The sequence below is a fragment of the Carcharhinus amblyrhynchos genome, chromosome 30, assembly GCF_965287045.1.
Source record: "Carcharhinus amblyrhynchos chromosome 30, sCarAmb.v2.hapA, whole genome shotgun sequence".
NCBI lineage: Eukaryota > Metazoa > Chordata > Chondrichthyes > Carcharhiniformes > Carcharhinidae > Carcharhinus > Carcharhinus amblyrhynchos.
In genome coordinates, this window is record NC_137353.1 from 2,695,700 (window position 1) to 2,722,168 (window position 26,469).

The 26,469-nt window shown below is 40.6% G+C and overlaps 1 protein-coding gene across 1 annotated transcript in view; it reads left to right on the plus strand.

Moving 5' to 3' along the window:
• Positions 1-26,469, plus strand: part of cfap74 (cilia and flagella associated protein 74) — a 210,440-nt gene that overhangs the window by 62,076 nt on the left and 121,895 nt on the right. Inside the window, exons 11-17 of the mRNA XM_080215220.1 lie at positions 2,478-2,697; positions 4,972-5,124; positions 14,123-14,293; positions 17,146-17,264; positions 20,862-20,928; positions 24,681-24,770; positions 25,769-25,912. Of these exons, the coding sequence (XP_080071346.1) occupies positions 2,478-2,697; positions 4,972-5,124; positions 14,123-14,293; positions 17,146-17,264; positions 20,862-20,928; positions 24,681-24,770; positions 25,769-25,912 (964 nt within the window). The remainder of the gene's footprint in view (positions 1-2,477; positions 2,698-4,971; positions 5,125-14,122; positions 14,294-17,145; positions 17,265-20,861; positions 20,929-24,680; positions 24,771-25,768; positions 25,913-26,469) is intronic.

Below are 26,469 nucleotides of genomic sequence, written 5' to 3' on the forward strand. Positions count from 1 at the left end.
GAAAGCATGATGAACATTATGCTGAGATATCTAAAATGTGTAAATACTGCTCAAATCATAAATATTTTATTATATTTAATGTTAAATTCAGAGAGAAAATGTAAATCCAAAGATCAGAAGAAACTTTATTTTTTAAATATGTAATTTTTTTTACCCAAAATGCAATTCATTGAAGTAACCTGGTTTTGGATTATGGATATCGGATTTGCACCACCACCACCACCACCACCACCACTGCCACCACCACCAATTCAGGCATCTTTTTTGTCGAGGGGCACATCAAATAGGGTAGGTGCCCAGGCCACTACCTTCATGTCCATCCCTGAGATCACTGCCATAACATGGTAACAAAATTGAAACGGTCAATGATAAAGGGTCAACTGAGCTTATCAACAAGGTAATTGACCCTGATAATACTCTGCCCAACCATCATATTGTTGGAGTGAGCAGGTGGTTTCTGTTTAAAAAAAAATTTATAATTTCAGGGTTGGAAGAAAGTACCACCTTCTGGGGAATTGTTTGTGCATCTGGGTGCAGCCCCACTAAGATTTTTCCATTTTCCAGTTCTCTTCCTGCACCTGGTGATGCACTAAGGCAGATTTTCGTCAGTTTCCATAGCTGGAACAGATTGCTGGTCTGTCGCCAGGGACTTGTAGCTTCAGGGACACTACTCCTCATCAAGCATGGTTGATCAGGAGTCTTTCCCATTCTTACCATCAGCCATTGATGTATTGGAAGGATTTTGTAGGTTGACATTCAACCTGTCTGGCCACCTTATGAACGCACCTTCCTTAGCCATCAAAGTCCTGGGGTGGGACTTGAACCCAGAGCTTCTGGCCCAGAAGCAGAGACTGTACGCATTACACTACAAGACGTCCTCTTGCTAAGATAATACCCTACTTTTTTTCTCCCTGCCTGTTCTCCAAAACGCATCACCTTCACCCTCATCCCTAAGCTTGCCCGAGTCCCCCATCCAATACCCAGATTTGAGTTGTCATGCAGCCGACTTTTCTTCTGGGGGGTTGGTGGGTGGCGATCTGTCCCACCCCTTTACCAGAGGGACAAAATAGTAAAAAAATGGGAATAAGGATATTGGTCCAAACTTTCTTTTCTTATTAGGTTGCAACACCTACTGTCCATCTGTGGTTATACAGTGGTTGGAATATGGTACTTACTGCCACATTGAGGAACAGGAAGTTAGATAAGTAATGATGGAGAAAGGAACAGAAGCATGCATTGACAGAGTGAGATGAGATAAGACAAAAAGGCACTCCTGTGGAACATAAACATCAGGATAGAACTGTTGGACTGAATACCTTTTTGTGCCATTAATTTGGTGTAACTACATAAGAACATAAGAAATAGGAACAGGAGTAGGCCATCTAGCCCTTCGAGCCTGCCCCGCCATTCAATAAGATCATGGCTGATCTGTCATGGCTCAGTTCCACATTCCCACCCTCTCCCCATAACCCTTAATCCCCTCTCTTATCAAAAACCCATCAACCCGCATCTTAAAAATATTTAGCGAGGTAGCCTCCACCACTTCAATGGGCAGAGAATTCCAGAGATTCACCACCCTTTGAGTGAAGAAGTTCTTCCCTCCGTTCTAAACCGCCCCCCCTTTATCTTGAGGCTGTGCCCCCTAGTCCTACTGTCCTTTCTGAGCGGGAAGAGTCTCTCCACCTCTATCCTATCCATCCCATTCATCATCTTATACGTCTCAATGAGATCTCCCCTCATTCTTCTAAACTCTAATGAGTACAAGCCTAGTTTATTCAGCCTCTCCTCATAGCTCAACCCCCTCAACTCCGGCATTAGCCTAGTAAACCTCCTCTGCACTCCCTCCAAGGCCAAAATATCCTTGCGTAAGTACGGCGCCCAAAACTGCACACAGTACTCCAGCTGCGGCCTCACCAATGCCCTATACAGCCGCAGCAAGACCTCCCTACTTTTATATTCAATCCCCCTCGCTATGAAGGCCAGCATCCCATTCGCCTTCCTGACCACCTGCAAGCTGGGTTTTTGCGATTCATGCACAAGGACCCCCGAGGTCCCTCTGCACCGTCGCCTGCTGCAGTTTTTCGCCACGTAAGTAATAATCCTTCCTACCATTATTCCTACCAAAGTGGACCACCTCGCACTTGCCAACATTAAATTCCATTTGCCAGTTCCTGGCCCATTCGCCCAGCCTATCTAGATCCTTCTGTAGACTCTCCACACCCTCCGCGCAATTTGCCGTTCCACCAATCTTGGTGTCATCAGCAAATTTCGACACCATACACTCGGTTCCCTCCTCCAGATCATCTATATAAATGGTAAATAGCTGAGGCCCCAGCACCGACCCCTGGGGCACTCCACTAGTCACCAACCGCCAATCCGAATAGCACCCATTGACCCCCACTCTCTGCCTCCTATTTCTCTCCCCACTCTCTGCCTCCTAAACTACTGGAGTTTTATCATACATTTCTGTTCGAAAGGGCGTTTACAGAAGAGCAAAAGAATTTGAAGGCAGAAATTATGGCAAAGATCCTTAGGGAAGAATCCAATATGGAAAAGAAGAAAAGGGTCAATCCTGCACTATTTCCAGAAACACTAAAGAAACAAGATAAAAGTTCAGAGGTGTGGAAGCTAAGAAAAAAACTACTGAAATATGTCGACGACAACTCTGTAAAAGAGAAAGTTATTCACACCAGTGAAGTAATTCATCTGGCAAGTACCTGATTATACCATCTTGTTATTACATTTCTATTTAGCAACACATGTGTTCAGAACTGTAAAGTTGCACATGCTATCTAATTATGATGAAAGAGTTGTAACGTTCTGCAAAACACATTAAGCAAGAATTTTCAACATTGATGGCTGGGATAAAACATATAACTCAAAATGATGAAACAGGAAAATGATCAAGGGACATGAAGTATTCGCTGTACTTAAATGTTTCAATATATGCAAATATAATGGTGATAGATACATTTTATCCTCCGGAGATATTGAGTAATACTTTTATATTGACTCTGGGTCTGTACTAGCTGGAGTTTAGAAGGATGAGGGGGGATCTTATTGAAAGTTACAGGATACTGCGAGGCCTGAATAGAGTGGATGTGGAGAGGATGTTTCCACTAATAGGAAAAACTAGAACCAGAGCAAAACCTCACGCTAAAGGGACAATCCTTTAAAACAGAGATGAGGACAACTTTCTTCAGCCAGAGAGTGGTGAATCTGTGGAACTCATTGCTGCAGAAGACTGTGGAGGCCAGGTCATTGAGTATCTTCAAGTCAGAGTTAGTTAGGTCCTTGATTAATAAGGGGATCAGGGGTTATGGGGAAAAGGCAGGAAAATGGGGATGAGAAAAATATCAGTGTGATTGAATGGCGAAGCAAACTTGATTAGCTGAGTGGCCTAATTCTGCTCCTATATCTTATGGTCTTAAATTAAGTATATATGTAATTGAAACACTGGCTTGCATGTAGTGAGTGACATTGCAGGGTGTCATTGTCATCAACCTTTCTAATTAGGAGGTAGTGGCTGTGCAGAAAATCCTTTCAAAGTCAATTGGAATAGTAAGTCGCTGAAGGCTAAAAATTGAACTGAGAAGTGCTGTGTACCTTTTCTGTCAGTAATTCTGAGGCTGCTGATGCGATAAACTAGTTTTTCATAATCATGCTGTTCAGTTGGTGCTGTGATCTATTCAAGTGGAAACATTTCAGCTTGCTGCTGCATCTCTTGTATTGCTTGTGGAACACCTAATGGAACTTTGGGTGTCAACAGCAGATGTGTGCCTGAGGTTTGGTAGGAGCCAAGCTTCCTAATAGAACAGGAATGCAAGCTCCTAGTAGAGAGCAGCAGGTCATAGTGAAGTAGTGCTGGTGACAATGGGATTAAGAAAACAGAACGATGCAACAGTAGCTCAGCTTAGGATATAAGAAAGTACACCTATATATCTTTCTGTTTGAATCTCTGTAGAGCATGTGCTTGTTATGGGATCTCAAAGAGACTTGACTATTGAACTTGACTTGGAGTACAGTTCAAAGATGTGCAGGTTAGGTTGATTGGCCATGCTGAATTGACCCTAGTGTCAGTGGGATAGCAAGGTAAATATGTGGGGTTGTGGGAATAGGGCTTGGATGGGATTGTGGTAGGTGCAGATTCATGGGCCAAATGGCCTCCTTCTGTATTGCAAGGATTCTAGGATTTTTCCACCCAGTACATCATTGTTAACCTAGCCAATGGGGAATTCATTTTTTCATTCCTTGTACATCATTGGTTGGTTCTCATATACGGTGCACAGACAAAAATCTCATAGACTTGAATAGAAATTGGACACATGACCTGACTGTTACTAAGTCAAACCTACTGCTGGTGCCTGCAGGCATTTCATGGCTACCATTAGTCTGTTAAGTGATTTGATTGCCCACTTCCTTAAGGAAGTTGAATCCTACTATCCCATATTTGCTCTTGTGGCAGCAGGACCCGGGAGCAAAACCACAAATTTCCATTGTGATCTCATTTGGATTTCCATGTTACATCCACACCTTTTAATCATGCTAAAATGTATTTATTCCACATTTTTTGGTATGGTTAACAAAATGCTTTATTCTACAACTGGTAAACGCTGAGTACAATGAAAATAATTTGAAATAACCAATTCAACTTCTGCTGGATATGGTCACACAAAGAACATGTTCTCTGGTGCAGGAAAGAGTATTAATTAGTATAAAAAGATAAGTTCACTCTACTATTGGCTCTTCCACAGATTAATCATTCAGCATCCGACTTGCTGGAGCAGCTAAGCAAGCTCCTGCACAGAAAGTATTATAACAAAGCTCAGGTTTGGGTTCCATTCATGAAACATTGGCCCTGGAAATCCAAATCTTAACACTGATATTAAACCAACCAAAATTGTCAGTGTCTGTATTTTAATATATTTTTAAATGCATAGCTTTTGATCGACTTATTTCCTTCCCCTGCAGCAAGAATGGCGACCCCCATCACAAGCATCAGAAGAACCTGTCACGGAACAAATTCAAAGTCCTTCCATCAAGGATGTCACTGACCATGAGGAAGAAAGCCTTAATCTGCCTGAATTTTCAGGGCTTTGGGATAAAGAGACTAAACCCAGCAAGGTATAAAGAAAAATTGCTGTTGCATTGATTTGTGATGATACATTGGAGATTTGCAACCAAGGAGCATTGCACAGGGAGAGGCTGATGAAAGCACACTTAGTTTATATGCCTCAGCAATTTTACTCAGAGAATCTAACTGAGTGTTCTATGGTAAATTTTCAGTTATAATTCACCAATATTTTAAATGGTCATTATAATTGTAAAAAAAACAAATTTCAGTGGTTAGTGCAGGGAATCATAAAATGATGCCCTTGGCAGGAACAACGAGAAGTAAAGCAAAAACAAAATGCTGGAACTCTCAGCAGGTCTGACAGCATCTGTGGGGAAAGAATAGAACCAACATTTTGAGTTTGGCTGATCCTTTGTCAGAACCTGAAGGGTCATCTAGACTTGAAACATTGGCTCTATTCTTTCCCGACAGATACTGTCAGACCTGCTGAGATTTTCCGGCATTTTCTGTTTTTGTTTCAGATTCCAGCATCTGCAGTAATTTACTTTTATGTGAGGAGAAGTAAAAGATACAGTTAAAAAATAGGTGCAGGAGCAGAGTAACCTGGGAATATATGTTCCCAATTAGTTGAAGGTGGCATGGTTAAAAGGCATTCAGGATCCTGAATGAACATTTGTAAAACATTGGTTTCACCTCAACTGGAGCAGTGTGTCTAATTCTGGCCAACATTCCTTAGGAAGGGTGTGAAGGTTTTAGAGAAGGTTCAGAAAAGATTTATAAAAATGGCTTCAGGATTGAAGGATTTCAATGATGTGAATAGATTGAAGAAAATAGAATTGTTCCCCTGAGAGAAGAGAAAGTTTTGGGAAGACTTTATAGATGTGTTCAAAATCATAAAGGATCTAGGCAACATAGGTTGGGAGAAATTGATGGAAGGATCACGAAGCAGGGAATATCAATTTAAAGTGTTTGGCAAAAGAATCTACGGTGATTTTAGGAAGAAATGTTTTTACATGGTGAGGGGTTACAATCTGGAAAACAGTGCCTAGGAGTGTGGTGGAGGCAGATGCAATCATGGCTTTCGAAAAGAAATCGAATAGCACTTGAAGAGTTAGAATTCAGAGATTTACGAGGAAAGCAATTTATTGAAAAGCTCTCACAGGAAGCTGGTGTTGACATAATGGAATGAATGACCTCCTTCCATGCTGCAACCATTCCATACTTCTAAATATGAAGGAGATGCAGTTTATGGACTGGATTTTATTGTTACAGGCAAGGAAAGAGGGGAATTGAACTCCTTTATTTTCCTCAGTATCTCTGTAAATAGAAATGTTTTAGTTTTTGAAATAGAGTGGCATGTTTCCTCCAACCCTCTGTTGTGAATTTGATTTGAAAGTGACTCTCGGCAATCTCTTTTTAAGTCATAAGTATTGTTTATTCATACGTTCAAACCTGGGAATGATTTTGAACTGTAGCTGACTTGCAAACATGTGGCCTATAGCAGCCATGTTTTAGAGTCATAGAGGTTTACAGCATGGAAACAGGCCCTTCGGCCCAACTTGTCCATGCTGCTTTTATTTTAAACCCTTAAGTAGTCCCAATTGCCCGCGTTTGACCCATATCCCTCTATACCCATCTTATCCATGTAACTGTAAACGCTTTTTAAAAGACAAAATTGTACCCACCTCTACTACTGCCTCTGGCAGCTTGTTCCAGAACTCACCACCCTCTGTGTGAAAATATTGCCCCTCTGGACTCTTCTGTGTCTCTCTTCCCTCTCACAAACCTATGCCTCTAGTTTTAGGTCCAGCCAAGTCCATTTTTAAATAAGTAAGTTTTGATTTGCAGAGGTTATGATCTCTTTCATGTCTTTTGGAAATGACATTATTGCAAAATAATTTTTGAACAGTATTCCCTAAAGAGACTTGAAGAAGTAAATTGAATGCTCTGGTCTGTTAGAATCACTGTGATCTGCTGGTCATTTAAAGTAGAGAACAGTTGTTTTAACTTCCCTCACCAGCGGGGTGGGACAAACTGATATGAAGCAGGAGACTTGCTTCCTGCCATCGTCCTGATGATTGCAATTTTAAACTGCAGACACCAATGGCACCCACCTAAACTATTGCAGCCCTTCCACTTACATGTAGTTCTGGACCTGAATGTAATATTACCCCTAGGCCTGTGTAAGGACATCCTGTGACTTCCCTGCCAGTCCAGACCTGTTGAAAACTGGAATGAGAACAGAAGAAGCCCATAGAGTGAGGTGTCCTGAATAACAGTGTTGTTTCATTGTGTGTTCTGTGCCTCACAGGGTAATTTTGAACCCTAGCATGGAAACTGATTAGAGATATATTGCCCCAATAGTACATAGAACATTACTGCGCAATACAGGCCTTCTGCCCTCGATGTTGCGCCAACTTGTGAAACCAATCTAAAGCCCATCTGACCTACACTATTCCAATATCATCCATATGTTTATCCAATGACCATTTAAATGTCCTTAATATTGGCGAGTCCACTGCTGTTCTAGGCAGGGCATTCCACGCCCTTACTATTCTCCTGAGTAAAGAACCTACCTCTGACATCTTACCTATTTCTATCACCCCTCAATTTAAAGCTATGTCCCTTCGTGCTAGCCATCATCATCTGAGGATTAGATAGGGTGGACAGTGAGAGCAGTCTCCCTGTCCACCCTATCTAATCCTCTGATCATCTTGTATGCCTCTAAGTCACCTCTTAACCACCTTCTCTCTAACGAAAACAGCCTCAAGTCCCTCAGCCTTTCTTCATAAGACCTTCCCACCATACCAGGCAATATCCTGGTAAATCTCCTCTGTACCCTTCCCAATGCTTCCACGTCCTTCCTATAATGCGGCAACCAGAACTGTACGCAATATTCCAAGTGCAGCCGCACCAGAGTTTTGTATAGCTGCAACATGACCTCATGGCTCCGAAACTCAATCCCTCTACCAATAAAAGCTAACACACTGTATGCCTTCTTAACAACCCTATCAACCTGGGTGCCAACTTTCAGGGATCTATGCGCTTGGACACAGAGATCTCTCTGCTTTTCCACACTACCAAGTATTGTACCATTAGCCCAGTACTCTGTATTCTTGTTACTCCTTCCAAAGTGTATCCCCTCACACTTTTCCGCATTAAACTCCATTTTCCACCTCTCAGCCCAGCTCTGCAGCTTATCTATGTCCCTCTGTAACCTGCAACATCCTTCCACACTGTCTACAACTCCACCGACTTTAGTGTCATCAGCAAATTTACTAACCCATCCTTCTACGCCATCATCCAGGTCATTTATAAAAATGACAAACAACAGTGGCCTCGAAACAGATCCTTGCAGTACACCACTAGTAACTGAACTCCAGGATGAACATTTCCCATCAACCACCACCCTCTGTCTTCTTACAGCTAGCCAGTTTCTGATCCAAACCGTTAAATCACCCTCAATCCCATGCGTCCATATTTTCTGCAATAGCCTACTGTGGGGAACCTTATCAAACGCTTTACTGAAATCCATATACACCACATCAACTGCTTTACCCTCATCCACCTCTTTGGTCACCTTCTCAAAGAACTCAATAAGGTTTGTGAGGCACGCCTACCCTTCACAAAACCAATCTTATTTCTTATTTATGTTCAGAAAATAAATAGTTTTAGTCATAACTTGAATAGATTAAATATTATGCCATTAGAAGAAACAATCCTTCTGAATATGCCTGTCACTCTGAGAATGCCATGTTATGAGCAGTACCAATCTTTAAGGTAATATGAGATTGGGAGACAGGAGTGTGTTCAGTGGCCATGACTGTTATTAAGAGGACATTGACTGTTGGGCTTGTGCCGATAATTGGATGCTCCATGGACTGTGAATGTAATTTCTTATTTATGTTCAGGAAATAAATCTGTATCGAAAGTTAAAATTAAATTTCTAATGTTCTGAAAGACTCCTGAATTTTCAGTGTACAGCCTGAGGAAAGTTCCAAATGCCAACAAAATCTGTTCAAAAAGCTCAACAACGTCAAAAAGTCATTTTAAACAGAGGTGCCCCAAGGCAGTTTGCAAGTTCAAAATAAAGAAAAGAAAAACTAGCAGTTTTTTTTATTTATGGGATGTGGGCATTAATGACTTGATCAGCATTTATTGCCTATCCTTAATTGCCCCTTGAGAAGATGGCCGTGAGTTGCCTTCTTGAACCGCTGCAGTCATGTGGTGTAGGTGCATCCACAGTACGGATAGGGACAGAATTCCAGTATTTTGACTCAGTGACAGTGAAGGAACAGCAATATATTTCCAAGTCAGGATGGTGAATGGCTTGGAGGAGAACATGCAGGTGGTAGTGGTTTCCCATGTGTCTGCTGCTCTTGTCCTTCTTGAAGGTAATAATCCTGAGTTTAGAAGATGCTGTGTCTGGAGTGCTTTTCATGTTCACTGGATGTGTCAAAACACTTACAAAAGGTTATGAATGTAGCCCAATCCATCACGCATGTAGCCTCCCATCCATTGGCTCTGTCTACACTTCCCACTGCCTCGGGAAAGCAACCGGCATAATTAAGGACTCCACACATCCCAGACATTCTCTATTCCACCTTCTTTCGTTGGGGAAAAAGATACACAAGTCTGAGGTCACGCATTAACCGACTCAAGAACAGCTTCTTCCTAGCTGCTGTCAGACTTCTGAATGTACTTACCTCGCGTTAAGTTGATCTTTCTCTACACTCTAGCTATGAGTGTAACACCACATTCTGCACTCTCTCGTTTCCTTCTCCATGAATGGTATGCTTTGTCTGGAGCGTGTGCAAGACACTATACTTTTCACTGTATGTTAATACATGTGACAATAATAAATCAAATCAAACACTTTAGAGCCAACAAAATGCTTTTTGAAGTGTATTCATGATTGTAATGTAGGAAATGTAGCAATCAATTTATGCTCAGAAAGTTCACAAAAACAACAATGTGATAACAGACAGGTAATCATTTTTTGACATAGTAATTGAGGGATAAATATTGGCTCTTCTTTGAAACAGTGCCATGAGATCTTTTACCATCCACCCACCCACCCAGGCAGATGGTGGTTCAAAAGGCAGCACTGGAACGTGTAGCCGCTATTTTGATTTTTGTAAATCTGAACTTGAAGCCAGAATGATGTTGTTCAAAAATGTTGCACATCCAACTGAACCATGGCTGATATAAAAGAAATAGATGTCGAATTGTGATTCCAGTATTAGGAGGTGACTGAGAGTTTGGTCAGAAAGAGAAATTTTAATCCAACATATTAGATGGGAGGAAATCAAAAGAAATGGGAAAAACATTATAAAGTGACTGGACAATGCAGAAGGAAGGTGTGGCTAGACGACGGTCATGAGCAAAAAGAAAGAAGCAGTGATGAAGGCAGCTGCTCAAATAATCCCAGCAAAAGTCAAAGACATCCACAAGCTCTTTGCACTAGGTGTTGGTTGTCAGGGCGGAGAGAGGAGGAAAAGGAATTTAAGGATGCTGTTTGGCACAGAGAAAAGGAAGAAAAACAGAAAATACTGGAAACTCTCAGCAGGTCTGAGTACCTGTGGAGAGAGAATAGAGCCAATGTTTTGAGTCTGGAAGACCCTTTGTCAAAGCTGAAGACAGTTAGTGTCACGATTAGGGTATGTGTGTGTTGGGGGGGGGGGGGTGGTGGGGGTGTGTTGGTGGTTGATTGACAAAGATATCAGAGACAAAGGGAATGTCAAGGGTGGTGATCATGGCAAAGAAGGGTGCTGAAAGCGGCCATTAAGAGTATGCAAGTAGCAGAACTAAGGTAAGCAGAGTGTCAAAGGACAAGCTGAGAAATGTAATCAATAGCCCAAGTAAATGGTGGGAGGGAGATTGTTGTGGGAGGTGGAGAAGATGGAAAGTGAGATTTAAGAGGTGGAACATGAAACGATGGATGAAATGAAAATTTAAAAATATATACATAAATAAAATAAAATGAAATTAAGTAATGTAAAATGAATAGAAATGGGGTGAAAGTGAAAATAGAGGAGAGAGTTCACACTCTGTGGTTGTTGAACTCAACGTTCAGTCTGGAAGGCTGTAAAGTGACTAAATGGTAGATCAGGTGCTATTCCTCCAGTTTGCGTTGGAACATTGCAACAGGCCAAGAACGGACGTGTGGACAAGAGAGCAGGACGGAGTGTTGAAATGGCAAGCAACAGGGTGGTCTGGGTCTTGCTTGTGGACGGTCCGAAGATGCCCTGCAAAGTGGTCACCCAGTCTGCGTTTGGTCTCTCCAATGTAGGGTAGACCGCATTGGGAGCAGTAAATGCAATAGAGCAGATTAAAGGAGGTGCACGTGAAGCGTGTGAAGAATAGTTAGGCCCTTGCATGAGGAAGCAAAGAAGAAGGTGTTGGGTCTGATGGAGGAGTGGACCAGGGTATCCCGGAGAAAACAGTCCCTGTGGATTGCTGACTGAGAATTGAGGGGAAAGGTGTGTTTGATGATGGCATCATGGTCAAAGTGCTTGAAAAGACAAGTTTGATAGAGTTGCCATCTATCTGCTAGTGTGAAAGGTAGAATAGGAGAGGATAAAAGATAGGGGGATGAGCAGTTGAAATCATAGTTGGATTTGTTTACTGTAGATGTCAAGGGAGGAGACTCTATGTATTTTACAACATTTTGTACATTATTATGAAATCAGTGACATCTAGTTTTTGACGTTATGTGACTGATATGAAGAAGTTTAGAGTTTTCACTATTCAGAAGATGTTTATTGATTTCGACTGGCATAATTACAACCACTGTTCATGAGGCCTTTAAATCAAAAATATCAAGAGCTTTATTAATTTTGTATTTTTATTAAATTGCTTGAATTTATTGAAAGGAAGCAGAGCAACTAAGCTTGAAAGAATCAGGTGAGTTATGTTTGATAGTTCCAGTTTGAATTCATTAAGAACGAAGCATCTGTCTTACTTTGAGTTAATGTGTCTAGGCTGTATTAGAGAGAGGTATTGTGGCACAGTGATAGTGTCCGTATCTGAGGGCCAGGAGCTGCAGATTCAAGATCCCTCTGGGACTTGATGGTCACTGAAGGTGTGTTCATAACATGATCATACAGGTCGATTATTAGGGCCTCTGGCCGTTTATATTGCACAGTGAGTAAAGGTGTACTGGCTTCGACAAGAGTCTATGCTTACCACACCAATGGAGGACTGACCAGACAGTCTGCATTCTTGAAGAATTAATAACAAAAACTGCTTGAAATTTGGCCCCAAACCTCTAAATTGGACAGGAACATTGGCAGTGTTATGATTGGAAGCATGAGCCCCCTTACTACCACCCCCAAGGCAGGAAAATGATGGCAGTTTCTGTGAAGGTGAGACAGGTCAACACCAGAGATGTTTATGTCTGTTTGCCCCAAAATATTCATCTTCTGACCTCTCAGGATCAACAGCCGAATGTTCCATTGGACAGGGTCTGAGAAAATTCAGGGACAATTATTCACACTTTGGGAGGTCTTGTACATCAGAATCCTTTTTGTTCTAAACTAATAGGTGACAAGCAGTGAATCAATTCTATCATTGAGTACAGAATTTATTTTTCCTAGATAACCATATTGATTTTAAATTGGGTCTAATCAATAATGAGGTTTATGCATTGTTGCAGACGTTGTCTCTGCAAAAGTTATTTCCGGAGCGATTTGCCTGAAAAGTAACAATACTTGGAAATTCGCTCAGTCTGAGAAGTTCTGTCCGAGAATCTGGTGTTTTCCTTTTTTAACTGACTTGCTACTCGAGACTCTAAAATAAGCCCTGTAATCTTTTTCTGAGCAGAACAGTAAATAGTTTTGACATAAAATTTAAACAAATCCCTCTTTCTTTAAATAGTCCATTTGTAAAAGGCAGCCTTTAGGCTCTACTCTGCCCAGGCTGAACTATTCGTGATTTTGGTAAAGTATGCAGAAATGCCACATGAATTATTATACTAGCTGCTTCTGTGACCTAACATACTGATACTACTTGATGGGGTAGAAAGGAAGCGCTAACGTTCTATTTTTCCAGTTGACCAGTTTCTGTATTAATTATTTGTCATCTATTGGTAGTTGAATACGGTAAAAGCAAATGTTACACAATTACCTATGCTACATTTGTCATGAGTTAAACCGGTTACAATAACACACTACTGCTGCTGGGTAAAATTCTACAGTGAAAACAATTTTAACTGTGTTAAAGTGAAAAGATCAACAGCAATGGAATCTTCATAAGTGACCTTCCTCACCGTAAGCGTTCTAATTCAACCTAATTTCTCTTGTAATTGGATTTTCTCCCCCGTTTGTTTGGTATATACTTAAAAATTAAATTTAAATTATCTGCCTAATATCTCCTTATGTGGTTCAGTATCAGTTTGTTTGATAATTCTCCTGTGAAGTGCCATGAGATGTGTCACTGTGTTAAAGGCGCTATATAAATAAAAGCTGATGTTTTAATTAAGTGGAAAATATTTTGCTAACTGCAGTGTGTGATGCTGATGCGAGTTTTGATTTATTGCTATGTCATGCCGGTGTCTATATACAGTAGGATGTCATTTATCCAAACTATTCAGCAAACATCTCAGTTTGGTCAAGTAAATCATGTCTGCAATTCACAATATATTAATTTTGACCTTGTATTTGTGACATGGTATCCATTTAAAACGGAAACTGGCATACCATATTTGCTGAAATAATTAGTACATATCAGGTATGCTGGCAAGACAAGTCTATTGTGTTCAGCTGTCTGATTAATTTAATAAATATGTTTCAGCTAATGTACAGGAATGAGGCATCATAACTGAAGCAGTTCTTTACACTTCCAAAACATCTTTCCGAAAAGCAACAACATTCTGCAACCTCTACTCGCTCCTTCCATCACGTTTATGGTAGTTCTATTAATTCATGGAAAATGTATTAGTGTTGTTAAGGGTGTTTTGAAAACTATGCGAAGAAGGCTAGGGAGTGTGGTATGTATAGGCTTAGTTTTTATTACCACTTATTGGATTAATTTTTTTGTGTCACTAAGAATGAAACCGTTAGCAAACGTTTAGGAGCGGGTACCAGTAAAATGGAACAACAGATTTTGGCACGACAACTGGAAAAGCAAAGAAGTGGGATTGTCCAAAAACAAGTAGCAGCTGGTCGGGAATTCAAAGGCTGCCCTTTCTACAGCAAGCCGGATATAATTCACTTCCAGGTTGGAGTCTTATAATCAATTCAAATTGTTGTTGATTCTTTAAAATTTGTTAACAACAAGTTTGGAAGTAAGATTATGCTTCATTATCTTCCTACAAGTAACCTGAAGTGGGGAAGAGATTATTAATGTGAAGAACTGTGGGTGAGATTCCTTTATTCAAAAGATAAATGGCATTCTTTGATATTTTGGCTGCTGTAGAAACTAACCACTGCCTCTTTATTTGCTTCAAAATCACATTATCCATTAGGTAACCATTGATATCCAACGGCTTTACCTTGGGCAAATATGGTATATTCTTCCTGCTACCTTGAAATGTAAAATGTTTTTAAAAATAAATTCCTAATCTTAACCTCCTGGCACTCCTGATTCCCTTTCCCACTATCATTCCATACAGTACCCCTTCCCCGACTGTAAAGAATCATGCAGCCCTTTACTCACTGCTGGTGCCCAAAACTGAGGTCTGATATACTTTGCGCATCGTAAGTCAATGCCAGAAAATTATATCAATGAGCTGACCTTGCTTTAGTTGCCAAGATCATCGCAGTTCTATGCAGTGCTGCATGTTGTCATGTTAGATCAATCATTTTAATGTTGAACCTTTTTTTCTGGAAATCTGTTATGATAAAGATGTGTTTTAGTGTCTAATGATTAATAGCATTTCAGTGAATTTAGCCCTATGGTAATATAAAGGCGATAGATAACAATTATTAGGGAATAGAAAACACATTGTATTGTGTGTAACTCAGCATCCATTTAGTGAATGTGCCCTTAATTCTTTCCCTGCTTCTGTTCATTTTGCTTTTTTCTGTTTGTGTTGACTGCCTTTTCTTGACTCCCTGCTAATTTTGTTTATGTCTCCTCACTGCTGGTAATCTTGTTCCTGTCTGTGTGCTCCTGCTGATTCTCCCTTTTCTAATTTCACTTCTCAGGCATTACTGTTTTTTTCTGGTAATTTGGCTAGTTCAGTGAGTTGCGCAGCCTTTTCCTTTGCATCTCATTCTCATAGATAATGTCAATACAGACAGGCTACTTAACTTGGAATTTGAGTGCAGAACTAATGAACATCAGCATAAAATTAATGACCTGAGGAAATATTTAGATTAAAATAACGCTTTCTTCTACAGACTAGTGACTACATGGAATAGGCTCTCAGTTAAAACACTAAATGCTATCGCAGTGAGCATCTCACAAAGTAAGAACTGCACAAAACATCATGAAACTTGGGCTTGTTGAGGTTATGAAAATGTTGTGCCAGCAAGACAATGATCAGGGATTTTTAGAAGTCACAGATCTGAAAAGCCAGCTCAACCTTGCAAATTTTGCTCCAAAGAGCAATTAATCCTCTCACTGTGACATTAAATTATATTTAGGATAACCCCAATTTATCAGTATTGCTTGGGAGACTATTCCAAACATTTATAACTCTGATATCTGTCCTAAATTTATAATTTTAATTTATGTTCTGTGGTCCTATGTTCTTGATGCATTAGACAATAGTAACTTTGGGTTTATGTGTGTGAGTATAGTATACATCCACTGCATTTCACATATCTCACTGCAGTGCCTTAAAAAAAGGACTATTTTCATTTCCTGCTGGTTTCTTCCAACATATAACCAGAAATTAACAAACGTCTGTTAATCTGCAAAATTTCTCATGAATTATAATTTGTATGTCGTACCTACCCAGCTCTGAAGAAGAGTCATACAGACTTGAAATGTTAACTCAGGACAGAATTCTCCCATTTTGAGAGTAAGTCCCACTGCGGAGACTGGTGGAAAAACATGCCAAATCCTCCACCGCTGACCTTGTCATTTAAGCCCCTGGGTTTTTCGTGCTGTACTCAATGATGGGGCAGGCTGATGTTGCATATTCCGCTGTTGTGCCCAGGCGCCAGATGAAAGAAGCCTAATGTCACTGAACTACTATTGAAGAAAGAACATGGACTGCCCAAAAATACTGATAAATCTTTGGGAGCACTCTGAGACCAGGAGGGGGACCTCCAGGAACATTTTGAGGCTGGAAAATGGAGCTGCTCCATGATGGTGAATGTGGAACGTCCATCTGCAAAACTACCTCCAATCCACTGGTATGGTGTTCCAGGGTTATGGGCTGCCTCCATCCCGAACTCCAGCGACAGTCCCAAGCGTTGTTCAGGTGTCCCCGCATCTGCAGGTTATTGTGAAGGTGTTTCACACTGCCAAAATTGGGGTGGGGGAGGAGACTTCATCTAGATTCCATTAATGGGATGCAAATAAGGTTGATGCATCTATGGATTTTTAGACCCCTATGACAGGTGCCAGTGGAGGATCCACTGTAAATTCATGCAAGTGTGAAACCAATTTTGGGGCTTCCTACAATGTTTTCCCCCTCCAAGCACCCCATTGAACCCACCGGCGAGAGCTTGGGACAATTCCACCTCTCTCCACAGATGCTGCCAGACCTGCTGAGACTTTCCAACATTTTCTATGTTCATCTAATAAGCCTCATAAGCAACTGTCAGTGGCCTCAAGACTTGTAAATAAAAATTAGATTATTCTATCTGTTTCTTTTTCTTTTGCCTCTAGCTCTACACAATCCTATTAAGCAGCTGATGGAATAGATCCAGAAAGTTGAGCTATCTTTTTGCTTTACAAATGCAGATAGATCACTGATATAATACAGCATCTTCTGTTCTACTTTCAGAATTCCAGCATTTATATTTTTACAGTTAATTTTTTCTTTGACTGTTCAACTGAAGCTTTGGCACTTGAAAGTAGTCACTTTGCTCTGATCTGTTACAGCTCAGTGTACAAAATTATTTGATGTCAAATGGTAGTAATCATACTATGCTGTAAACTGTTTGTGTTTTTAGAACTTTGATGTTGGGCAAACATACAAGCAAAAGGCAAAGCTGATAAATGCTTCATACGGCATCACTTTCTGCAGGCTAATTGGCATCAGTGATTGCTTGAAAGACTTCATTGAGGTTGAGTGAGTATTTTGTGAAAATTAGGATAATATTTTATCGCCATTAAAAAGGTATTTGAAAATAAATAATTAGGTTGCATCATGATTAAAATAATAAAAATGTATTTTGTCACTTGTTGCAATTACCCTTGCTAAAGAAAGGAAAGTTTTTTTAACTGTATTTTCTTTTGTTAATTATATAAATGATACACAAGGAACACTATTATGAGTATCTGTTTATCAGTTGAATATCATGCATCAAGCAATTCTGTTCAAACAATTCAATTCAATGGATAAAAAAAATCAACAGTAATTGAATCTTTCCTTATTTCCTCAAAATCTACATAAAATTAGCATGGCATTATCCAAAGACTGTGAAGAGTAAACTATGCAGTTGTACATTTAAAATGCTGCTAACCACATTGAATTGAATGGAGACACAATCGTCCTGATTTTAACCTCAGGTGGAAGTTGGCGAGCGTAAGCTGAGACCCCAGTTGCACGAGGCTCAGGATTTAATTCCAGTGTCTCATTTGTGTGGGGCCCTTAAGTATCCCTGCTGAACCCGGTGTGAACACAGTTGACCAGCAAATGGAAGAGGACTGTCGGCAAACTGGAGTCCCACACTTGGGACCTGAAGAAGTAGTCCTTGCCACTCAACTGGGAGAGGGCTGTGGAAGGCCTGACAGCAGGCTGAAAGGGAGAGTGCAAAGTTTGGGTCAGAAGATGCCCAAAGAATAGATTGGATTTCAAATAACCATTTCCATCTGTATATATGCAAGAGTACTTTGTGTTTTGTCAGTCAAATCAACAGTGGGTTGCTGCACAGAATACAACATGGAAAGTAATTCATGAAAATATGAGTAAATCATATGTCTTATTGTGTGCTGTAGTTGACTATTGATTTGGTCACTAATATACAAAGTTCCATCTGTATGCATGCAATAGTAATGGCTATTTGCAATCCAATCTGTTTTAGCCTCAACTACTTTCTGTGGTATGAATTCCACACATTCTCTACCCTCTGAGAGAAAAGATTTCTCCTCATCTCTGGCCTAAAAGGGCAATTACTAATTTTAAAACAGTACACCGTAGTTCTGGATCACCCACAAGAGGTAACATCCTTTCTATATCCATCTTACCAAGACTATTCAGGATCTTACATACTTCAATCAAGTCACCCCTCGCTCATCTAAACTCCAGTGAAAACAAGCCCAATCTGTCCTCATAACACATGATGTTGAACTCTTCTTTCATCGCCAGCTGTCCCTGTCCCCAGTTTCATTTTGTCCTTCGTATCATTTAACGCCTTAACAAGAAACTTTTCCTGTTTCTTGCAGATGATAAGGAAAGCAAGCTTCAACAGCTCATCAACACCACTGTCCATCCTAGGCCCGCTACCAGTCCCAATCCCTCGAACCCCATTTCTTCTAGCCCCAGCCCTGGCCATGTGTTCACTATACTTTCCAACCTTTGCCACTCTGAGGCTGAGCATGCTGTTCTCAGCAAAGGACTCAGCTTTGTACCCTTACGCCTCTACCTCAGTGAATTCCAGGCTCGCTGTGATGTTGAACTCTTCTTTTGTCACCCCCATGTGGATTTCAACTCTGCCTATTCCAGACATCAATCTAATAAACCTTCTCTGAACTGCCTGTCTCGCGTTTACGCCCTTCTTTAAATAAGGAGAACCAAACTGCACACAGTATTCGAGATGAAGTCTCACCAATGCCCTATATAAATAATGCATAACATCCTTACTTATACAAGATTGGGGGAAAGGCAAATTGTGCGGAGGGTGTGGAGAGTCTGCAGAAGGATCGAGATAGGCTGGGCGAATGGGCCAGGAAATGGCAAATGGAATTTAATGTTGGCAAGTGTGAGGTGGTCCACTTTGGTAGGAAGAATGGTAGGAAGGACTATTACTTACGTGGCGAAAAACTGCAGCAGGCGACGGTGCAGAGGGACCTCGGGGTCCTTGTGCATGAGTCGCAAAAACCCAGCTTGCAGGTGCAGCAGGTGGTCAGGAAGGCGAATGGGATGCTGGCCTTCATAGCGAGGGGGATTGAATATAAAAGTAGGGAGGTCTTGCTGCAGCTGTATAGAGCATTGGTGAGGCCGCAGCTGGAGTACTGTGTGCAGTTTTGGGCGCCGCACCTGCGCAAGGATATTTTGGCCCTGGAGGGAGTGCAGAGGAGGTTTACTAGGCTGATACCGGAGTTGAGGGGATTGAGCTATGAGGAGAGGCTGAATAAACTAGGCTTGTACTCGTTAGAGTTTAGAAGAATGAGGGGAGATCTCATTGAGACGTATAAGATGATGAATGGGATGGATAGGATAGAGGTGGAGAGACTCTTCCCGCTCAAAAAAGACAGTAGGACTAGGGGGCACAGCCTCAAGATAAAGGGGAGGCGGTTTAGAACGGAGTTGAGGAGGAACTTCTTCACTCAAAGGGTGGTGAATCTCTGGAATTCTCTGCCCGTTGAAGTGGTGGAGGCTGCCTCGCTAAATATTTTTAAGAAGCGGGTTGATGGGTTCTTGATAAGAGAGGGGATTAAGGGTTATGGGGAGAGGGCGGGAAAGTGGAACTGAGCCACGACAGATCAGCCATGATCTTATTGAATGGCGGGGCAGGCTCGAAGGGCTAGATGGCCTACTCCTGCTCCTATTTCTTATGTTCTTATGTTCTTATGTTATGTTCAATCCTTCTTGTAATGAAGGATAGCATTCCATTAACCTTCTTAATTATTTGCTGTACCTGCATACTAACTTTTTGTGATTCCTCTGCACCTTGGAATTCTGCAGTTGTTCTGCTTTTAAGTAATACTCTGCTTTTTTATTCTTCCTGTCAAAATGAACAACTTCACATTTTCTCACACACTCCATCTACCAAGTTTTTACACACTCTCAATCTATCTGTATCAGCTTGCAACCTTCCTGTGTGACAGAGTGACTCCCTCCGCTTAATCTATTCAAGTACATTCAATCACCTCTATAAAGCAGAAGAATCCAAGAAAACTCAAATTACTCAATTATAAGTTGCATTCAGTTTGTCTGTGTCAGTTAGTGCATGTTTACCAATCACTTGTTGGAGTGTAGTGATTAGATTGATGTAGGAAATGAGAGGGTGAAATTTAGTCTTGGGTGTTGATACAAAATGAGTGGTAGCGAATGTACAATTTGCTTCGCACCCACCTCATTTCCAGTGGCAAAGAAAATCAAGTGGGTCACCAATTCACATTTCCTGCTATCTCCCTATGCCAGTTAATCCCATTATTTTTCGGATGGTTTGTAGAACCAGTTTTGTACATCATTACATCAGTAATATTATTACTTTGCTTTGTTTTTCTTATAAGCACAGAGGAAACCGTTTGATTGGAGGCTAAAAGAAAACTAACATCTTGAAGATCGGTCGGTTTTGAATCAATCAGTTAATACTCTCAATCACCATTGGCTTTAGTCATGTTGATCTTTCCTTGAACAAATGTTCCTTCCCATTATGCAAATATATTTTCCAAATGAAGCTTTTCTAGTTATTTAACAGCTGCCGATTTGGAATATGGAGTATGTTTGATGTCTTATAAAGCTCTTTGTCACCTTGTATATTCCTGTATTTAATTCTAGATTCAAGCCTCCAGGTCAAATTTCAGCTGGTATGTCTTGTGAGATGATGGTGACTTTCACCCCTGTGGTAAGAAGAAATATAGGCATGATTAAAGATATTTGTATCAAGAATATTCACTATTGTCAGAAATAAAAGCCACTGGAATGTTTCCTTCATTGAAGTGAACCATAAATAATCCTGTTTGCTTTAAGGTATCCTGATTGCTTTCTTGGTATCTTGTAACTCCCAACCTTTTCTCTTCAAAAGGGCTGATTACAAATGTTGTACCTAAATCACTAGGCACTGTTTACATGCATCATGTTAAATCTCAGTCCAAGTGATCAAGCATGCTGGGAATTTGACACCTCTAATTGGATGCATGTTCAAGTCTTACCATGTACGATATGATTTTGCAATGGAAACTGTCGTGGAGAAGCTGTATTGTCATTAATTTTGGGTAGAAACAGATCACCAACAATCTGTCCTGGTCCCTCTACACTGATGTTATAGTTAAGAAAACCCACCAGTACCTCGACTTTCTCAGGAGGCTAAGGAAATTCGGGATATCCACTATGACTCTCAAATGTTTACAAAATGCATCATTTCCAGATATATCACTGCTTGATACGGCTCCTGCTCTGACCTAGACCACAAGAAACTGCAAAGGATTGTGAACGCAGCCCAGTCCATCACGCAAACCAACTTCCCATCCATAGATTCTATCTACACTTCCCACTGCCTCGGAAAAGCAACCAGCATAATCAAGAACCCCATGCACCTCAATCATAATCTCTTCCATTGTGAAAAAAAAGAAAAGTCTGAGATCATATACCAACTGCTTCTTCCCTGCTGCTGTCAGACTTTTGAATTGACCTACCATATATTAAGCTGATCTTTCTCTATACCCTAGCTATAACTGTATTTTGCTCCTCCTTTCCTTCTCCCCTGTGTACCCTATGAATAACGTTTTGTCTGTATAGTGCACAAGAAACAATACTTTTCACTGTATCCCAATACATATGACAATAATAAATCAAATCAAATCAGTCCACAACCTGATCCTACATGTTCCTGTGATTTCAGTGTGGTGCATTCTTTTACTGTGGCGATCTCCTGACCACCTTACTGTCAATTGCATTTTTGTTTCCGGCTCTCCTCAGCTTTGACCATTATTTTCTCTTTCCCATAGACAGGCTTTGCCTTTTTTAGTCATTCAAGTTCTTGGGCTAAGTATGGTCCTTCCAATGGGCCAATCGAAATGGGTAGCTGTCTTTATTTTCGCTCTTTTTTGCTCTACCCCAGTATTTCAGTCTCTTGCTCTGTTGGTTTTGGATTACAATTAGGTACACGTGAGGTGCTGAGGAATGCCTTGAAGTTAGTGCCTCTAAACCATGATGTGGGCCTCGGTTTCCTTTTTTTGCTGGTTTGCCAGCTAAGTAGATTTGAAGACTAGTGGAAAAGTTCCTCACAAACTATGATTGATCTCATCATAAAAGGGCTTTCATTCGGTCCAAAGTAAGCAGAGAGAGAGATTGATCCTGTATTTTTCAACAGTTCAAACAACTAGCTACATAGATTAGAAGATTGCAAACCAATTATACCAAAGAAAAATGAACTGGTGGAAAGTACTGAAAGTTATGGGCCAGGATTTTACAGCACTGCTGCAGTATATATCTCTTCCCTCATCTCTGCACTCTCTCCCCAGAGCCTCCCCAGTGGATGGTGGGGGAGCATTTAAATTGCCATTTCCTTCGGGGCGGTAATGTCCTGCCAGGCAGAAGAGGCCATAAAATCCCAGGCATGGAAATAATATATAGGCTATATTCCTGTCGTTGCTTGTAACAATTAACAATTCTTGTAGCAGAGCTTTGAATAGTTTGTATAATTGCTTCTGAAATATTAAACTGCAATGGTAATTGTCATATTTGGACTTCCATATCACAGATTCATAGAATCCCTACAGTACATAAGGAGGCCATTCAGCCTGTCGAGTCTGTACCAACCACAATCCCATCTAAACTTTATTCCCGTAACCCCATGCATTTACCCTGCTAATCCCCTTGACACCAGGGTCAATTTAGCATGACCAGTCCACCGAACCCGCCCATCTTTGGACTGTGGGAGGAAACCAGAGCACCCAAAGGAACGCAGACACAGCGAAAATTTGCAAACTCGACACAGTGAGCCAAGGCCAGAATTGAACCTTGGACCCTGGAGCTGTGAGGCATCAGTGCTAACCACTGTGCTATCCTCAAATTTGGATAGACTGGTTAAACTTAATTTTAGATCTATGCATGTATTCACTTCCGCTCACCTTAGGTGACAAGGGTCAATTTTTGTTTTTACTGCTTTGGGTTAAGCATTACCTGAATGAATGAAAATCTGGTAGGAAAGATTGCAAGTTGGTGATAGAACTCACTTGATATTCCTTCCATCCAAATTAACAGAATATAGATGACACATCGTACTAATTCATTGCTCTTCTAATATTGTAAGCACTGTCGTTTCCAAACATTTTTTTCAATTTATGTTTTCATGTGTGACTGAAAATGGATCAAAATTAGTTCATGAAGAAACGTGAATTTTGGAAAGAAAGAACTTGCCTTTAGGCATTCATTGCCTTGGGATGTTCCAAAGTTCTTTACAAACAACAGATTGCTTTTGATCCTGTTACAGAGAATTTATACATAGGATCATTACACAAGTAGCAAATAAGACAAGTTTTAATTGAAATCGTAGAATTCTACAGTACAGAAGGAGGTCATTCGGCCCACCGAGTCTGCACCATCCAAAATCCCATCCAGGCCCCATCCACACAACCCAATGCCTTTACCCTAACTAGTATCCCGGCCACTAAGGGACAATTTAGCAAGGCCAGTCCACCTAACCCACACATCTTTGGATTGTGGGAGAAATCCGGAGCACCCAGTGGAAACTCACGCAGACATGGGGAGAATGTGCAAACTCTGCACAAGCAGTGATCCAAGCTGGGAATCGAACCCAGGTCCCTGGTGCTGTGAGGCAGCAGTGCTAACTGCCGTGCCACCCAAATAACCAATCTGTTTTAATTGTGCTGGTTGAGCGATTAATACTGACCATCACATCAGGAGAATTCGTTGGTCTTCCTTAAATAGTGTTGTGGAATTCTCAAACACAGACATGGGGCTTCAGTTTAACAACTCAGCTGACAATGCAGCACTCCCTCGTGACTGCACTGAATCTTGATCAGCGAGAATACTCAGTGCACTATTTGTGCAAACCATGTGCATTTAATATTTGTGCTAGTGGAAATTGGCACTATAAAATAGGAACAGAAATGTGTGAGAAACATACAGTGAAGGATACTGCAAATTGTGGAAGTTGCTTAACAAGATTTTGAATGACTGAAGTCAAGAAGACATTGAAGACAGAGATTAACATTGATCAATGAGGCGAGACATAGAAATATGTCAGGTGATTTTAAGATTTTAAGATGTGGTGGAGGCTGCCTCGCTAAATATTTTTAAGACGCGGGTTGATAGGTTTTTGATAGGCAAGGGGATTAAGGGTTATGGGGAGAGGGCGAGAATGTGGAACTGAGACACGACAGATCAGCCATGATCTTATTGAATGGCGGGGCAGGCTCGAGGGGCTAGATGGCCTACTCCTGCTCCTATTTCTTATGTTCTTATAAGATAAAGGGGAAAAAAGAGGTGGAAACATTTACAGCAAAAGACTAAAATAACAAATGATTAGGCGAAGAATGAAGCTTTACAATTTTCAGAGTAGCAATTGTTGGAGGAAAGAATTTGGTAATTAATGTATAAATCCACAAGGAATATTTTTATTTTAATATTCAGGTTTTTGAAGATTTTGAAGGGGAGATCATGTTTCGGACTCATATTGGTTCCTTTTCTGTTCCGCTTAAATGTACAACTAAAAAATGTGATGTAAGTCTTAACACAGAAATGTGTACCTTTCTCATTATTGTTCATTGTTTGAATTGATATGTATAAAACCAAAACAACTTCTCATACATTCTGTTACAGTACCTGAACCCCTACAGATTTCTCAATTCAGAAACAGTGTAGTTTAGTCTCTGGGTATTTAATAGACAACCCTTAACATAAGCCTAAAAGCCTGTAAGAAAAGTGCTGTTGATGTTTACCTCATGTAACATTGACAGGGATGTCTACTGTGTCTTATTGATTTGATATGGTTAAGAATGAAAAGACTAGCTGAGGTGCTACTGTTGTCTGTTATTCAACTCCTGAGACCTCAGCAGGTTATGTCCTCTCCATTTCTGACAGCCTCCAATATAATGCTAATTTATAACAAGAATGTAACTGCAGAGGCGTGTCTCTTATTTAGCTCATCCTACAGTGCTCCAAGACTGAGAGGAAAGGCCAGATCACTCCCCATTGTCTGTGGGTCTTGGATTTGGTCACTGACAGACTGCTGCAGGTAATAGACAAATGCCCTGTCCATATTGATAAGAATCGAGCCTTGTTGGAACCAATAGAATGTACGCTAGATTTTATTGTTTGTGACATTAGTGTACAAATTCTTGTTGTTTTCATATATTTTTCTGGTCTTTTAGTGGGAAGCATAAATCTGTCATAAATAATCAAATTTGTTCTGGTCTCAGAGCAGCATTAAACAAATTCCATACAAATCTATAAAACTTCACTGTCCCCAGTAACATTTCTAGATTTATATCACGTGATAAATCAGGCATTCAGGAGAGGAAAAAAGAACAATGGGCGGAAAATAAATGTGACACTCATCTGTGCGGATATTACTACTTCTTTCAAAGACCAAATATTTAGTCCTTGTAGCACATGGTGCACTGTGATAAATTGCTTCAAACTTGTATATTTTCTGGAAAGCGTTATTCAACCACATACACCGGCCTGCGCGAATCATAATTTTATATTTGTTCCTACAGCTGGTTGTGGATAAGCAAGTTGTTGATTTTGGCTGCCACACTATTGGTGAAACAATTACACAGTACATCACTTTGACCAATCGCGGAGCACAGAGGACATATTTTCAGTTTCTGACATTTCTTCCCAAGCATTCATTTGGAGATGTAAGCATTCTTAGACAATATCAAACTTCCTTTAAGTAAACCATCAAAGGTAGTAAAGTGTGTTTGGACATAATACAAGATTCCTAAATAATGGTGGGGATTATTTGAATCAACTTGTTTACACTGCTTTTGAATATATATAAATAGGTATCCCATATTCCAAATCAGAAACATGATTTGATAAGCCATTTATGGCACAGAAATGATGAACATTGAAGGGTATAATGGAGGAGTGGGGGGGGGGGATGGTGGTGAGAGGGGCTAGAGAGAGGAGCTAAAGAAGAGTGTTGACAGATATTGTTGAGAGAGGTAAAAGGACTGAATTGAATGGCATCAGACTTTGAGTGGGAGCATTGTGATTTACAATTACTGTGCACCCAGTTGAAGTGATGCAGGCCATGTGCAAACTGTGTGCTGCTTGCTCAACTCCATGATTATGGTGTATAGCAGAGAAGTTGAAAATCAGTAAATGCAACCTCGCTTTAAGTGGTTATCTCCACTTTAAGTAGGCCAGAAATTGTGAATCCCATTGCGTTTGAATGTCAGCCCTTCCATCA